General features: G+C 45.8%; 1 protein-coding gene across 4 annotated transcripts in view; it reads right to left on the bottom strand.

Annotated features, from left to right (window-relative positions):
• Positions 1-16,395, bottom strand: part of LOC147734736 (aldo-keto reductase family 1 member B1-like) — a 286,968-nt gene that overhangs the window by 186,705 nt on the left and 83,868 nt on the right. For all 4 annotated transcript variants that reach the window (XM_086953622.1, XM_086953623.1, XM_086953624.1 and 1 more), the window contains 3 exons: positions 13,711-13,827; positions 13,463-13,540; positions 12,387-12,509 (listed from right to left, as the gene is read on the bottom strand). In XM_086953622.1, coding sequence (XP_086809748.1) covers positions 12,387-12,509; positions 13,463-13,540; positions 13,711-13,827 — 318 coding nt within the window. The remainder of the gene's footprint in view (positions 1-12,386; positions 12,510-13,462; positions 13,541-13,710; positions 13,828-16,395) is intronic.

Consider the following 16,395-nt stretch of genomic DNA (forward strand, 5'->3'; position numbering starts at 1 on the left):
AATTCTTTTTGCTTATCCTCCACTTTTTCTTCCATCTTTTGCGAACTTTTATTACATTTCTTCAAGTCTGGCATGAGCAACTTGACCTCTATCGTGATAGCATACATTTTGTGATCCAGTGTGGAGCTAGACTTCTCAAAGTCCTACAATATTTGGGTTTAAGTTGGCTCTGTACGTAATCAGTGTGCCTCTCAGCCAAATGATTTGCCAATCTTGTGCCAATCCTTCTAGCCATCACATTGCTTGGCTGCGTCAATTTCGCCATCTATTTCCTCTTCCATGCGCTTTTACTTTTGTCTTCACCAGTTCAGAGCTATCCCCCTGGTTCAAAGAATAACAGAATTTCCTCCCTACCAAGGTGTCTCATGATTCCCACTGAGACCAGCATCCACTTCTTTCTAACTTCAGGCTATCAGCAGTGGGGGGAGGGGAAGGGGTGGTATTGGGGGTGGTGGGGGTGGGAAGCCACACACATACCAACACCACACTCTCCAGCGTTTGCCAGTGGTCAGTCTAGTCTGCTCCTAGAGCAGAATCTCAGAAGACTTTGTCCTAGCTTCATGCATACCAGGTTTGGGGAGAGAGTACCTCATTTGGTCTCTCCGAGTCTTGGCCTGCCCTGTGTGGCTCTTAATTTCCTGGCTCCACACAGCACCTCGACTCCCCCATGGATGTCATTTAAGGGTTTCCAGGGGTTCACACCTGTGTTCCCTGGCTTGGCTCCTGCGAGGCGGAGCTCTACGCTCAACACTCCTGTCCTCTGAGGAAAGTGACAAACTTGAAAAACAACTATTTATTGTTGCACGTGGAATGGATGCCAGTAAAAAGATGCGTCTGTGTTTCCTGCTGCCTCTGTGCATTGAAGGGAGCAAGAAAGACAGGAGTGAGTAGGAGAAGGAGAGAGGAGGTAGAAAGGACTTGGGGGAGATTAGGGAAAAAAAGAAAAATAACAGCAGGAAAAGGACGCTACAAAGAGACATGTATAGTGGTTCACAGACAAAAGCAGGGGTATGTGTGTTTGGGGGAGACAGAGAGAAGGATTAAAGAGACATCAGACAGAGGAGACTGAGATACCGACAGGTGTGAAAAAGAGTGAGACAGGTGCGAACGATAGGTGATAGAAACATAGGTGACAAAGAGACAGCTGAGAGAGAGAGGGGAGCACTAGTGAAAGGGGATGACAGTATGAGAGACTTGATATAGAGACAGATGAGAAGAGGGTAGCTAAGAGAGATGGAAAGAGGGGAGAGACCGGTGTGAAAAATGTAAAAACAGGACAGCTTTTGACAGACAATTGAAAGGCAGGTAGAGGTTTGTGAGACTTGTAAGAAAGATATAGAGAAGAAAGGGACAGGTAGCAAATGATAAAGAGGCAGCCGAGAGCTAATGGGGAGACAGGTGAGAGGTGAGAGACTATTTTGAAAGTGTCTGTCGAGAGAGCGAAAGAGAGTGAAAGGGTGGGCAAACAGATGAGAGAGGTAATAGAGACAATGATGAGCGAGGAAGCTTGGAGAGAAGGGAAGACAGGTGTGAAAGAGCGACACGATAAAGAGACAGGTTAGAAAAACAGCGACAAGTGGGGAGATTAACAGGTGAAAAATTGACAGCTGAAAGAAGGGAGACAATTGAAAGAGTGGTGAGAAAGTGACAGAGATAAATATGATAAATAGTGATTATCCAATTTAGAGAGAGAACCAGAGGTAGAGGTTAGAAAAACAGGTAAGGAAATGGTGGGGAACAGGAAAGGTGTGATCTATGGAGCTGATATTGAGACATAGACAGGTGAGAAAGAGACAGACAATGGAGTACGAGAGGTGGTAGGCAAGTGAAAGAGTGTAATAAAAGAGAAGAGGTGAGCAAGTGAGGTGAGAGAGGGGAACACATGAGATGTAAGGTGATCCATGAGAAAGACAAAGTAGCGGAGGAGTCAGTAGGGGTGAGAACGAATCAGTAACAGGTGAGAAAGATAGGTATGCAAGAGGTAATAAAAAAAGACATACAGCTGAGAGGAGGTTGACATCTCATAATGTGACATCACATAATGACATTGGGGTGAAAGGACATGTGATGTCACGTCTGCTGCATTCAAGTTAGACTTTAATGAGACTGTGGCCCATCTCCCCCTATTTCTTTTTTAGGTCTCTCCTAGCGTTGCTGCACACTTGCGCAGCAACGCTCGGCGAAATTTATTGCTTACAAGGACTTTCAGAAGAGGGCTTTAAGCCCCCCTCATTTCCATTGGCTGGCATCACTGTTTATGCTAAACGGTGGCCTGCCATTGGAAATGAGGGTTTTCTGTAGACACCCGTTTGCCTGCGAGCCGGACTGGCTTCCCTGCTTTGCTGCTGTCGCCTAGGGCCTGAACCTCTGGCTCTTTCTTCGGAGACGCTGATAACGTACTCCAGAGAGGACATTATGTCGCTGCGCGCTCCTAAAAAGCCATCATGTAAGTACATCTATAAGGATTCGTCACCATATACTGCCTGTAAGACCTGCCTCGCTACGCAACTAGATAAGGGAAAGAGGACCCTCCTAATGGCGCTGCTTAATTGTAGATCTCTCCCATGCCAAGCTCTGGAAATTAATTTCCTGATACAAGATCACGAACTGGACATCCTGTTCCTGACGGAGACTTGGATTGTTGCCAGCTCAGGCGCAGACATGGTCCAAGCCCTTCCCCCTGGTTTTTTGATATACCATCTTGATAGACCTAAGGGGCGGGGTGGCGGCATTGCCATTATATACAGAGACACATTGGTGTGTAAGGCGCAGAACAGTGACGTATTGGACTGTGAGAGCTGTCAGTTTTCTTTACAGGTGTCTCCTACGGTGACCGTGTCAGGCATCTTGATCTATCGTCCACCAGGAGTCTTAGGGAGGTTTGTTGGCTCTCTGATGGAAACAGTCACGCAGTTGGCTTCCTTGACGACTAATTTTATGCTGTTAGGAGACTTGAATCTCCATTTTAACGACCCAACGGATTTTGTGGCGGCGGATCTGCTGAGTGATCTTAAAGCTTATAATCTTAACCTAAAAAACCTGGGACCCTCTCACTCCAAGGGTCACCTTCTGGATCCTATTTTCTCAAACATTCCCTATCTTACAGCTCTGCCCGTTTGTCCGTTGCCTTGGACTGACCATTTCCTGGTTCCGGTCAGTCTGCAGGTTGACCCGAGAGTGGCCCCCTCTCCGAGAGTTTGTACTCTGGAGAGAGCTTGGTCCAGGTTATCTGTTGATAACTGGATTGCGAGACTTGAGAGTTCATGCCCCCCTGTAGCAGCGGATCCGGTTATAGCTGATACGGATTTTGAGCTGTGGATAACCAACTCCCTGGACGTCATTCTCCCCAAAAAAAGAGTAGCAAAAAGGGGTAAAAGGATGGGTTCCGCCCCTTGGTATTCGCCGGACTTACGCATCCTTAGGAAAGGATGCAAGAGGCTGGAGAGAACCTGGAGAAAAAAACTGGGAGGTGGCAAGCGGGGATGAATATCGCACCGCAATAAGATCATATAAAAACGCCCTTCGCAGTGCTAAGGCGCAATTCTTTGAAGAAAGGATAAAAAGTGCCTCTAATTCTTCGAGAGAGACCTTTACAGTGGTAAAGGAACTCCTCAAAATCCCGGAGCCCCCAACGACTCAGGATAACCCTGCTGAGAAGTGTAGAGAGCTAGCAGAATTTTTCCATCTAAAAATTGAAAACATCATAGCTGCCCTACCCCAAGTCGTACAGGTTGCACAGATAGGCAATCAGACAGTAGGAGAAGGCTCCCGCCTGGATACCTTTGGTCCAATCCCTGTAGCTGAGGTAGCAAAGGAGCTAAGATCCATGAAGAGTGGTTCACCAGAGGATCCAGTCCCAATGAGATTTTTGAAACAGGCAACATCTGTGGTTGCGGCCCCTTTAGCGAACCTGATTAATGCATCCCTTACCCAGGGTGTGGTGCCGCCGAGCTGGAAAAGAGCGGTTGTAAAGGCTCTTCTGAAGAAACCCAATCTTGATTCATCAGATTTGGCTAACTTCAGGCCCATCTCTCTGCTGCCGGGTCTTGGTAAGATCGCTGAAAGACTGGTTAATCGTCAACTATCCGTCTTTCTGGAATCCAATGGCTTGCTGAGAGATTCACAAACGGGCTTTCGGCCAGGGCAGGGCACAGACACCGCCCTCTTGGCAGTTGTTGAGGAAGCAAGGAGCATTTTGGATTCAGGAGGGTCAGTGGCAGTGATCCTCCTGGACCTCAGTGCTGCCTTTGACACTGTAAATCATCAAGTGTTGATCCAACGGCTGTCCAATGTGGGGGTCACAGGAGTGGCGTTGCAATGGCTTAGGTCATTTTTGCATGGTCGTACCTATCAGGTCTGGGAAGGCAGCGAGAAGTCTCCATCTATCCCCCTCCAGTGCGGTGTGCCACAGGGCTCCTCGTTGAGCCCTACATTGTTTAACGTCTATATGGCCCCCCTGGAGGATGTGGTAACCCCTTTTGGGATAAAAATTGTCAGCTATGCTGACGATACCCAGCTGGTGGTCGCATTGTCTCAACTGGAGAAGAACCCAGACGCGCTGCGCCTATGCCTGACCAATGTACACACCTGGATGTGTGAATCGTCGCTTAAACTAAACGGTTCCAAGACAGAGATAATGCTGTTAGGGCATAAGACTCCCTCTCTCCCCTTGACCGTCTGGCCCAGCTGCCTGGGGGAGCTCCCCAGCCCCAAGCAGGAGATCAAGAGCTTGGGAGTATGGTTGGAGCAGGATCTTTCCTTTAAAACTCAGGCCAAGAAAACGGCGGGGGTCTGCTTTGGGCTTCTTCGTTCAGCCCGTAAAGTCTTGCCCCTCCTCCCCTTGCCATCGAGGAGGCTACTCATCCAGGGGTTAATTATCTCCAGGCTTGATTACTGCAATGCCATATTCCTTGGTGCTCCGGAAGCCACGCTCAGTAAGCTGCAACATGTGCAAAATGCTGCGGCTAGGCTGTTGACTAACATACCAAGGAGACAATCAGCTAAGCCCGCCTTGAAAGCATTGCATTGGCTCCCGGTGAGAGAGAGGGTCAAGTTAAAGGCTCTCTGTACGTCCACAAGATTCTTCAAGGGAAAGGACCCCCTTCTTTAGGGAAGCTAGTGGTGCCTTATAAAGCCAACAGAGCTCTTCGCTCTGATCAAAAACTTTTGCTTCAGGTCCCCAGAGTCCACAAAGCCCGTACTGGAGGCAGAAGATTCTCGGTGCATACAGCCACCCTTTGGAACTCGCTTCCTTTGCAACTGCGCCGTGAGACTTGTATCCTTCGTTTTCGGAAGTCTCTGAAAACACACCTTTTTCCATCTTAAACACGCTGGATAGCTTTGCACTGGTCTGACGGACTCCTTGACAAGCGCTGGAATGCCCAAGGGTAACCACGCGCTATATAAGACTCAAATAAAATAAAATAAATAAAATAAAGCGCTTTCTTTATGGGGCCATGTGTTTCTAATTTTCTTTTTTCTTTTCCTTTCCTTCCAATCTTTTAAGTATGGGTGACTTTTTGCACCATAATGCTTGGTTGACTTTTTGCACCCTGGCATAGGAACTTTGTCCTCTTTGTTGGTTAAATATTAATATTAGGAGCATGGACACTGGACCTTTATAAGCTCCTTGGTCCCCCCCTCTCTTTTTTTGATAAATATATTCATCCAAGGGACCGTTAATTTTACTCTGTCCTTTCTTTCTTTTTTTCGTGAGGCACACAAGGATTACTTCATTAGTAGGACTTGATTCCACAGTATACCTGGACTTCATTGCCTTGGTGATGCAGTGGTTAATTGTCCCACTTTCGTAACTGTAGATGTGCGCAAGGCACGCAATAGATAACTCCTTAAGATAGCTATATAACATTTTGTATTTTAAGAAATTGCTTGAGGCCATTTGAGTGTTCACGACTAGGTAGCAGTATCACAGGGCTATATTACTTGTAGTACGAGGTGCGGTCCAGGTATGACATTAGGATAACCCTTTATGGTAAATTATGTTGCGATGGAGGGTATTGTACGTAAATCATTTTATGCTGCGAATTGCCTGTACTTTTCTGGACATTTCGGGCGACATTCCCGTTCCTTGATTAAATAGTGAGCGGTTGCGCATGAGCGGGGGAGTAGTGTGCCCGAGTTAAGCTCATGCGCGTTCACCTTCGGCGCATTCAGTTGCTTCTCTCTAGGATCCCCCCAGAAAAGGATACCGCCTCACACCTGATCTGGTCTGTGTAATTAAACCGGCGATTTTGCCGATGTTAGTTTCCTTTCGGCAGAAGCGTGGACTTGGGTAGGTTGTAAGGAGGCAGCACCCGCATTCTTTTGTAAGTATTCCATGAATGTAATATTCTGCACTGTGAGCACTGGGCCCAGCATTTCTGACGATTGGCTAATGTGCCTCTATGCTGCTGTCTCTGTGTTTATTGTTTTCACAGCCCGGTTTCTTGCGGGTGTCCATAATTCTGACCATGTAGGATTACTACACGCAGTGCTTGGTGAGCATATTCTTTGAGCACTTATAATTTTACAGTTTGGACGCTTGTTTTAAGTAAACAAACCATAACGGATTGCTTTGTTTTATGGGGCATATATTATATCCCTTACCAGGTTGAGGTCCATTTAACCCCTTTTCGCCTTTTTCTAATATATATGCTATTTAGGGTAGGGACCATAACCAAAACCAAAACCCCCTCACCCCCCCCTCTTTTTGACCTGTTACGATCCACCTGTCTTGTGTGCCTTTCTATTTAATTGTTTATGTGTATTTGATGTACACACATGAGTGGTACATTTAGCGGCATCAAGTTGGCACTGATGCTGACTTATTACTTTGTCTTGTTCTTTTATTTTCAACTTCCTAGGTTTCAGTCAGGAGTGGCTTCCACTTAGTAGCTGTGACCATGATAAGGATATACAGGTTCTACTCCGCCCTGATTGAGATAAGAGGGTAATTTTCACACCCACTAAATCATGTGCACTTTATATATATTTTTTACTTGATGGTCCTGACGAAGCGCTAATGATCTATGGGCAACGGAAGCGTGAAACATGTTGACCCTGACTATTGACACCTAGGCAAAATAGGCCTTTTGTGTCAATAATTGTTAGCAGTATTGATTGCTAAGGGTATACTTTTAAACATACCGCTGCATGTTTACCCTTACATTTATTTTAATCTATTACACTGGCACGAATTTTCATTACCCTCCTCTTGACCCACCCCCCGCACACCCGCATGCACCATCCGGCATTCCTCTAAAAGATCTCCGATAAAGTGACCGTTCAGGGGACCCGTAGGTAATTGCAGCGCCGGCCCTACGAGGAGCAAACACCCGATGATGAAGCATGACAATCTTCGGGGTGTGTGAGGGCAACAGAGGAAATAAAGTGTTTTTCCCTCTCATAAATTTGGGTTCTCTATACCTTGGAATCCCTTTTTTAGTTTTTTATTTTCCTTTCCTTCCAATCTTTTAAGTATGGGTGACTTTTAGAACCATAATGCTTGGGTGACTTTTTGCACCCTGGCATAGGAACTTTGTCCTCTTTGTTGGTTAAATTTCAAATTAGAAACTCATGGCCCCATAAAGACAAGAAATCGATGCTTGTTTGTGATGCGCGCTATTCATGGCTATTTTGCGCATGCGTGATGTGCGACAAATGACTAGCACAAGGAAAACCAGGAAGTGATCCTTGAGATAACAATTCATGTTGGAGGGTGTGCTGGGCTCCTGCAAGTGCTGTTGCCGTGAAATTGGCAGTTCTTTGGGAGCAGCGGCAACCGGGGGGCCCGAGGCTGCACATGGACAGCCGCTGCCGGTGAATGTGTTGCTGGTGCTCCGAGGCAGCGCATGGACAGCCGCTACAGTTACTCGCATGCCGTTTACGGGCGAGGATGCGAACGGGAAACAGGTGATGAACCTTACTGTGCAGACATATGCTTGGTGACCTGCATGGAAAAGTCCCAGATATTACGGTGAGATGCAAACCCGTTGTTCATGACATTACTAGTTTATCAGCGGCCTTCTGTCTCAAATCTAGGGCAGACAGGGCCTGATTCACGCAATTGACCAATCACGTACGAGGTGGTATATTTTTTTGCAGTGTCAAAAGCGTAATGAAATGTGATTAGAGAAGCAAAATATTGCCTAAGGACTGGCTGGGGAGTTATGTATTGTTTATTGGTTGTTAGGCTCCCAGGCTGTACCGTGGCTTGGGATTGGCTGGAGGAACGCTTGCCCATTCTCCATTGACTATGGTGTCCGGGAGAGCTGATATGTCCCGGCTGAGAATGCTTTCTGTACTCGCACCTCCCTTCAGTGTGCGGGTTGTGTGCTTCAGTAGGGGGTGTCCGTCTGTTCCTCTTACTAAAGCCGGTGCAGCAGGGTCCGAGACAGCGGGAACATTCTGGAGGGTCCTTCGGCCGGACATCCCTGATGGTAAGTGGACGCTTAGCCGAGGCCATGCCCAGCTGCACTGCAGCTTCTCTGTGGCGCTGCCCGCAGCAGCCTGCGTCACGGACGTGTCGCCTTCTGCAGACCTTAGCTCAGCGGCTCCGGCCTCAGGTCCAGGCAACAGATTCCGAGCGCCTCCGGCGTGCACAGCGCTCTTTTGCTGCATTAGGCCTGCTGTATGGTTCAGGTTGCCGCATCCCACTCGATGGCGCACGTTCCCGCCTTGGCTGCGCACCCTTTGCCTTGCTGCCTTCCATGCACCCTTCAGGGGCGGCCTTAGACATGTGCAAGCTGTGCACCTGCACAGGGCCACCAAACACCAGGCGCCACCACGCCAATATATATCCTTAATATATTAATCCTCTGAGGATGGATACATATTTGCATGGCGGCCCCCTGCAGGGATTTGGCGGCCTTCGGCTCTGTTCCACTTCCAAACACCCTGACCCCCCCTCCCCTTCACTGGCCTCCGCGCTCCACCCGGCCCAGACCCCCTCTTCTGGGGTCCCCTACCTACGCTCCCTACCCAGGGCCGCCATGAGCCTAGAGCCGCCCCTGCACCCTTTACACCTACCACAGTTCGGTCGGTAATGCTCTTCCTTAATCCTGCTTAGAGGGCATAATGGGCACTGGTCTTTAAGGCGGTACTATCCGGGTCCTGAAATACTGCACTTAAGTACGCTGGGGCTGGTTTAAAAAAAAAAAAAGCTAAATTGAATCTGTGAGTTAAATAATTTGAGCGTCCCACAATTGGTTTAATGCATAGCAGAATACAATTTAGTGCCGGCGGACTGATTTTGCCAATTACAGAGTTTGCAGATGCGAATTCGATATTAAATGCATCTGGCTCCACGTGAGAATCTAAAACGATTTATGCTCAAAGCAATACTATCAGAAGGACCTGTGATTCGATTACTAGCAGCAAATGCCCGTGTTACATGACAGTGCAAGGAAGCCCAATTGCTTATTTATTACGGCAATCATTGTGCTAACTTTTGAGGTCGACTAACCCACGAGGCAGGAAACTCTCATCTTGCTGAGATCACGTGGTTGCCCCACTACTACTACAAGGTACTATAAATTGCATTGTAATTGAATTATATAGCACTTATTACCCCATACAATGTGGCGAACCCCTGTTTAGGTCTCGCCTAGTGTTAGGTAGGTGTAACAAGCATTAAAAATGCAATAGGTCTCGCCTTTCATTAACTTAAAGCCATTTACTTTGCTATACAATACCATTAGCAAAGCAAATGGCTTTAACCTAATCAAAGGCGAGACATATTGCATTTTCAATGCTTGTTTTTTAGGTGTGGCCTAGTGACAGCTTTAGCTGTTGTTTAGCATCCACTTAAAAAAAATCATAATAAAAATATATACAGCTATATATATGTATAGGGGCTTTCAGTCAACGGTCTTCATTTATTTCATCTATTCAATTGTCATTCCCGTTTTGCTTATGTTCGCCTCAGCATTCAGTATATGACACTTAATTCATTGCCTGTTTTGCACTATAAGTGCCGTAATTTTTCATGATTACATATTCATAGCTGCCTTAGAAGGTAAACACTAGTTTTTGATTTGTTCTATAAAATTATAGTTCCACCTTTCTCTTAAAGGGAATTCAAGTCAGTTAGTGCATTACTATAGTTTCTGTTTATTACGGACTTAAAATAAACTGGAGAAGTTATCTTTAGGTAGTTATTTTGATATGTCTTGCTATGAGTTATATTTTCAAAAGTCTTTTCTTTGAGAAAACAGTTTGAGATCCACAGACATGAGAACATTTTAGGCCTAGATTTACTAATGTTTTGTGCTGGGTTTCCGTTACTATTGTAATACAAACTCCACACAAAGGGGCATATTACCAACAAGTAGCGATATTTATCGCTAAATAGGCTTAGCGACAATTTTTTTATCGCTGCCTATCGCTGGATATGTTAGCGGAGAAAACATGCTATTAGCAACGTTTTTCTCCATTGTGCTAAAATATCCAGCTATAGCGGCGAAATGCGTGAATATCGCTGAGAATACAGAGATATTCACGCATTAGCGACAAAATGCTCTTAGCCATGTTATCCACCTTCCATTGGATAACATGGCTAAGAACTGGTCTGGGCAGGTGTTAGTATTTGGAGATATTCGCGCTTAGCACAAATATTTCCAACGCTACAGCTGCCTTGCTAATAGGCGATAGCGACGTTAGCGACTGCTTTCAGTCGCTAACTGGTTGGGTACCCCTACTTTGCATGTCATTAGCGATAAACATCGCTGACATGCAAAGCGGGCCCCAAACCGCTCGCTATCGCATAAAAGCTGTCACTAACATCAGTTAGCGACAGCTTCTAATAGGGCAATAGAATTATCGCCGCTTAGCGCCCGAAAACGGCCGCTAAATCGGCGATAATTGCCTATCGCCCCCTTGGTAATATGCCCCTCAGTGTTATGCTAGGATTTACTATATTCAGTGCAAATCAGGATTTGTGTTGGATACATTTCCAAAGTAGCACAAAAGTTGCATTATGAGCTGCTTTACATTACTTTGTGCAAAGGGGGGGTTCCAAGTTTGGCACATGCGTTTTGTGGCAAACCCCTATCTACAAACATTTGTAGACAGCGATTTGCGCAAAATCCTATGCCTCCTCACGGCAGGTGCAACTAAAATACATTATTTACTTTCTCCTAATTTGTCCTACTTTGCATGTGTGCTATGTTGTACAGCACACATACACACCAGGAAAAGTGTTAAAGGGTTACCTTCAAGTATAAAAACTATTCTTTACATAACAAACAGGCTTGTGCTATGGCTATAGTGTATGTGCGTTGGCGCATCGCAGCCTAAAGGGAACCTGAGCAGGCAGAGATGAAAACAGTGCTGTATTTTCGTAGATATGGTGCTGTTCTGTTCTCTCTCTTTCATGCAACGCACATGCTTTGTGTGAATTGTTCATAAATCTGGGCCCTGGAGTTTAGGAACATTAATGGTAATCCGATGGTGGAGACGTACGATTTGTGAGCAGTCAATCCGATAAACATATTCTCATTTAAATGGTCTACATACTGCTTATTTTCTGTGCTAAGGCTGGCTGCTTCAGTGCTTTCTGACTGTAAACATACAGAACTTAAAAAATAGAGTTAGATACATGCTGGGAGCAATATGCCTGGCAGAGGAACAGGATGAAAAGATCCTGCCACACAGTTGACATTGCTGTGTGGCCACATTGTATTTATTCACGGAAAACTGTGGGTGAAGAAGGCAGCCACGCCCATCTAGTCAGTCCGGCTTGGTATCCATTTACAATTTGACTCTCTCTGTTATAGGCAGAGTCACCAGTATCAGGACATTGGCAAACTTTCACCTTTATGAAATCGGTGGTCCTGGTGTCAGGACACAAAATTACGTGCAAAAAGAAATATATGTAAAGTTCAAAAGATCAAGCACAAAGGTTCATGTAGGTGAAGAAATTTTATAAGTCAATTGTTGGTCAGTACAGAAAGTAATAGCCAGCCGACACGTGTTTCGTCACACCGTGAAGGAGATGTGACTCATCAGGGCTGATAGGCTAACAGGGATAATGGCTCCATTATCCGGACCTCGCTTCCTGGACGCAGAGACTTGGTGCGCTCTCCCTTCTTCTTAGGTAGCCTCGGGAAGTTCTGGACATACCCGTCTTTCACTTCCACTCCCATTTCGAGGAACGGGGTGCCTAGTTCCTTATCCTTTGCCATACTACGTGGCCAGTTTCTGATTGATTACGCCACCACGATCCTGATTATCTCTGTTAGCCTATCAGCCCTGATGAGTCACATCTCCTTCACGGTGTGACGAAACACGTGTCGGCTGGCTATTACTATAGTGGCGTTGCCAATAATTATCAACTAATTGCAATATCGACTCCTCTTCGCAACACGCAGCTGTGAAGAAAGTCTTACCTGATTGGTTGCTGGCTTATATTTTAGTCCTGGCTTGTTCAAGATGGCTTCCATCTGAGCGTGGTTGAAGTTGGAAATTCCTATGGCCTTCACCATACCTGCATCCATCAACTCTTCCATGCCCTTCAAGAGGTCAAATGAGATTTGAGTGTCCACAAACCCCAACATACTGCAGAGATTAGGCGATCCCACAGAGCACAGGTGACAACCTGGCCACAGCCACATACAGTCTAAAATACTTAAAGCCCTCCGCATCATGAAATGCAGTTCATAATCCAACTGTAATACAATGACACAATGACAAGAGGCTCCTAAATACAATAAATATATGTATCCACATAGTCTGGAAAAAGACCCCAGTAACAAAGACCAAGAGTCCACAGGCAACACATAATCCCATTAGCGCAAAAGATACACAACTATACATAGCACAAAATATTTACAAATACTCCCAGTATTAACACCTACAATTCACCCACCCCAAAATATCAGCTGTAGCCCAGAAGCCACACTACCTCAGACCTATTGTCTTGCAGATCGCCTCGCACAGAGAAAGAACAAAACCGAACACCACACAAGAAAAAACAATACAATTGCATACTGTACGAGAGCGGAATCTACCTGGAGCACAGATTTGAACATGCAATTTCAGAATAAAAAGAGAATCACCATTATGTCAAAGAATGCAACTGTGAGGTGACCATCATAGTTGGTTGAGAACCAAACTGCTAGCGATTTGAAAGAGGTAATTAAGACCTCATTAGTGAGTGCTATCTATTGATTATTAAATGTGGCAAAGGTGATTGTTCATTCGAAATGATCCCAAACACAACTTTTTGGGAATCCACACTTTCTCAGATGTCTTAAAGTGACATCATCACCAAAGTGTGCGTTCTGTTGTAACACCAAACATAGGTAGAGGTCATAACCTAAAAATATTCGTAAGTAGACAAGTGAAACAGAGGTCACGAACAACGTCAAAAGAATCAGTCTCACTATGGGTCACTATAGACATTCACAATTCATCCTTCCCTGATAGTGGGACTCCTGGAGCAGCACAGCCTCCCCAATCCTACCTCCCAAGTCTCCAGAATGTTAGTGTTGCTCCTAATTGCATGCCCTTTTTCATCAAGTGGGATCAGCTTGTCACCAGCCTGCCAAAGGAAAATAAAACATTTCACACAAGAAACTTTTTGCATTTTTTCTATAGACAAAATCTTGAATGGGGACCACATCCAAGCATAACAGGAACCTAGTGCATTTAGGAAAGCTTCGTCATGTTTACACTTATGGAATATAGAGTGACATTGACATAAAAATGCACCTTAAACCCCATCGGCCAGTGGATCAGGTACATATCAAGATAGTCCAGCTTCAGCGCATCCAGAGTTTTCTGACATCCAACCTTCACCATCTTCTTCTCATGAAAAGTGCACCAGAGCTAAAATAGAAGATAGTTGTGTTACTGGAAGAATGAGGTTCAAGTGTCCAGTCCAGGTCTCTGCAAGGTTAGGAAAAGACACATTTATTCAGAACAGTGATAACCCATTGTGCATGGATACCCTCACAGTTGAATAGTGCACTATACAATTCAACAAAACATAGCAATGTATTTCCATCTGGTATGTGTTCAATGGGCTGGCTGGATGTTTCAGTTTGGGATCCAAGTGCAGCAGGGGGGCACCTCACATAGCATTGAATTGGTGAACAATTTTATCGACAGAAGAAGCACGAATGAACTATCCTTTTCTATTCCTCCTAAATAGGTTTGATGCTGTAAATCCCAAAAGGAAGCAGCCAGTTCCTTATAAGACTTCAGTTAACAGTGCTCTCTACAGGGCATCTTCAGCAAGCAACAAAAGAAGCATCAGTGCCGCAAAGATGCACAATGTGCACCGCAAGTAGTGATTCACTTTAGACGTATTCTATTTACGTGCCTTCAGACGGCGAACATACCAGACAGATCAATTTTTTTCCGCTACAAACACGGGTTTATGGACTAGATGTACTAACATTAGAAATAGCAATTACTAAATAGCTATTTTTTGCAAATCGGTATTTGGTAATCGCTATTACTAATGTACTAAGTTATATCTGCAAAAAGAACAATTGATGGGTAGAACGTAGAACAATGTCATACATTCACCCCAGTACAGAGATCTGGGCCTAAATCCATCGTTTTTTTGTTCACCATGCCATTCCAGTTTGGACCCAGCCATATGCAAATCAGTCTTGACCCTGTGCCCAATGGGAACAGTCCAGCCCAAACTGCCAGGCCAGGTCCTCCCTGGACTGGAAACAAGCATCCTAGAACCACTTTTGGGCTTTTAGCCCTAATCAGGCAGGATAGCTTGACTCCAGTGGCATGGAGAACAAGGGACCCACGCCTGGGCACACCCGTCATACTCGGGGTGCCAAATGCAAAAAGAACAATTGATGGACAGAATGCAGAACAATGCCATACATTCACCCCAGTACAGAGATCTTGGCCTAATTCCATCATCATGCCACTCCAGTTCGGACCCAGCCATTTGAAAATTGGTCTTCACCCTCCGCCCAATGGGAACATTCCAGCCCGAACTGCCAGGCCAGATCCTCCCTGCACTGGAAACAAGCATCCTAGGACCAGTTTCTGGCTTTCAGCTCTCATCAGCCAGGATAGATTGACTTCAGTGACATGGAGAGCACGGAAAGCTATCTTTTTTTTTTCTTTTCTTCAAGTCAATACATCTTTCCCCTTGTGAAGCTCTGAGCCAGGTCAGAGAGTGCTCAGGGTCTCGTACCTCCTAGCTGGTTGATATAATGGACTGCTGCCACATTGTTCATCTTCAGAAGGATGCAGCATTGAATCTTGCCCTTAGCTTTGCACTATAGCGCGCAGAAGCCTGCCATCAGTTTGAGGCAGTTGATATGAAGGGATTTTTTTCTACAGAAGACAATTTTCTTCAGTGGAGAATTTCCCACATTGCGCCCCCAGCATGTACCGCTGGCATCTGATACGATAATCAGATCCCCTTGGGTGCCGGACATGGCCAACTCATTCCAGGTGTCTATGTGGGCAATCCACCACATCATCTCCTTTCTGACTTCATCGAGTAAGGAGACTGTCTGAGATTAGGTGAGTTCTTGTCAAAGATGAAAGGCTTTCAGACGCACCAGGACCCAATGCAGGTGTCCTGGGAAGATGGCCTGTAAGGAGGACGATAAGAGATCTACTATTCGTGCGATGTGCCTGATGGAGGTGGGCAGTTTTCCACCATAATGCACACTTTGCATCTACTTTTCCGCGCAATTCGTGTTTGATCTTGGTTAGTTTCTGAGACTCAAGGTGACCCTGCTGGAGTACAGCACGAACCCCAGGAAGACAATGGATTGAGTCAGTGACAATATGGACTTGTTACCATTGATGAGGAAACCCAATGATTCCAAGATAACTGCAGCTTCCTTGAGCATTGGTACGTGAGCAGGATGTTGTCTAAGTACACTATGAGGTGCATGCCCTTGGCCCGAGGTGTTCCACATACAGCTTCATATCCTTGGTAAAACACCACAGTGCCAAAGACCACCGAGAGGGAAGACTGGTAAACTTGAAAGTTTGGAGTTGCCACTTTAACTGCAGAAAACGGCAGTGTGGTGGGTGGTCCGGGATCGTAAGGTATGCATCCTTAAGGTCTTGGTGCGCCACCCAGTCCGTGGGTCTTAAAAGGTCCCGTAGGAGGTGGATACCTTCCATTTTGAAGTGGCTAAAGACCAGCGATTCATTAAACTCACTGAGGTTGATGATTGGACATTGGCCCCATCCCTCTTCTCCATTAGGAAGAGGCTGCTGAGGAATCCAGTGGGGTGAGGGTATAGCCCTTTTTCAGAGCAGATCTGACACTACCGTATCCACTAGGGTGGTGTCTGATTGTGAGAAGGAAAAGGGGAGGGGAGGGGAAGGTTGGCTCTGGGATCGGTAGAATTCTGTTTAGAAATCCTGTAGTCCGATGTAATTGTCCCCCAATTGTGA

This window comes from Lissotriton vulgaris, chromosome 1_2, assembly GCF_964263255.1.
Source record: "Lissotriton vulgaris chromosome 1_2, aLisVul1.2, whole genome shotgun sequence".
In the NCBI taxonomy this organism is placed as follows: Eukaryota; Metazoa; Chordata; class Amphibia; order Caudata; family Salamandridae; genus Lissotriton; species Lissotriton vulgaris.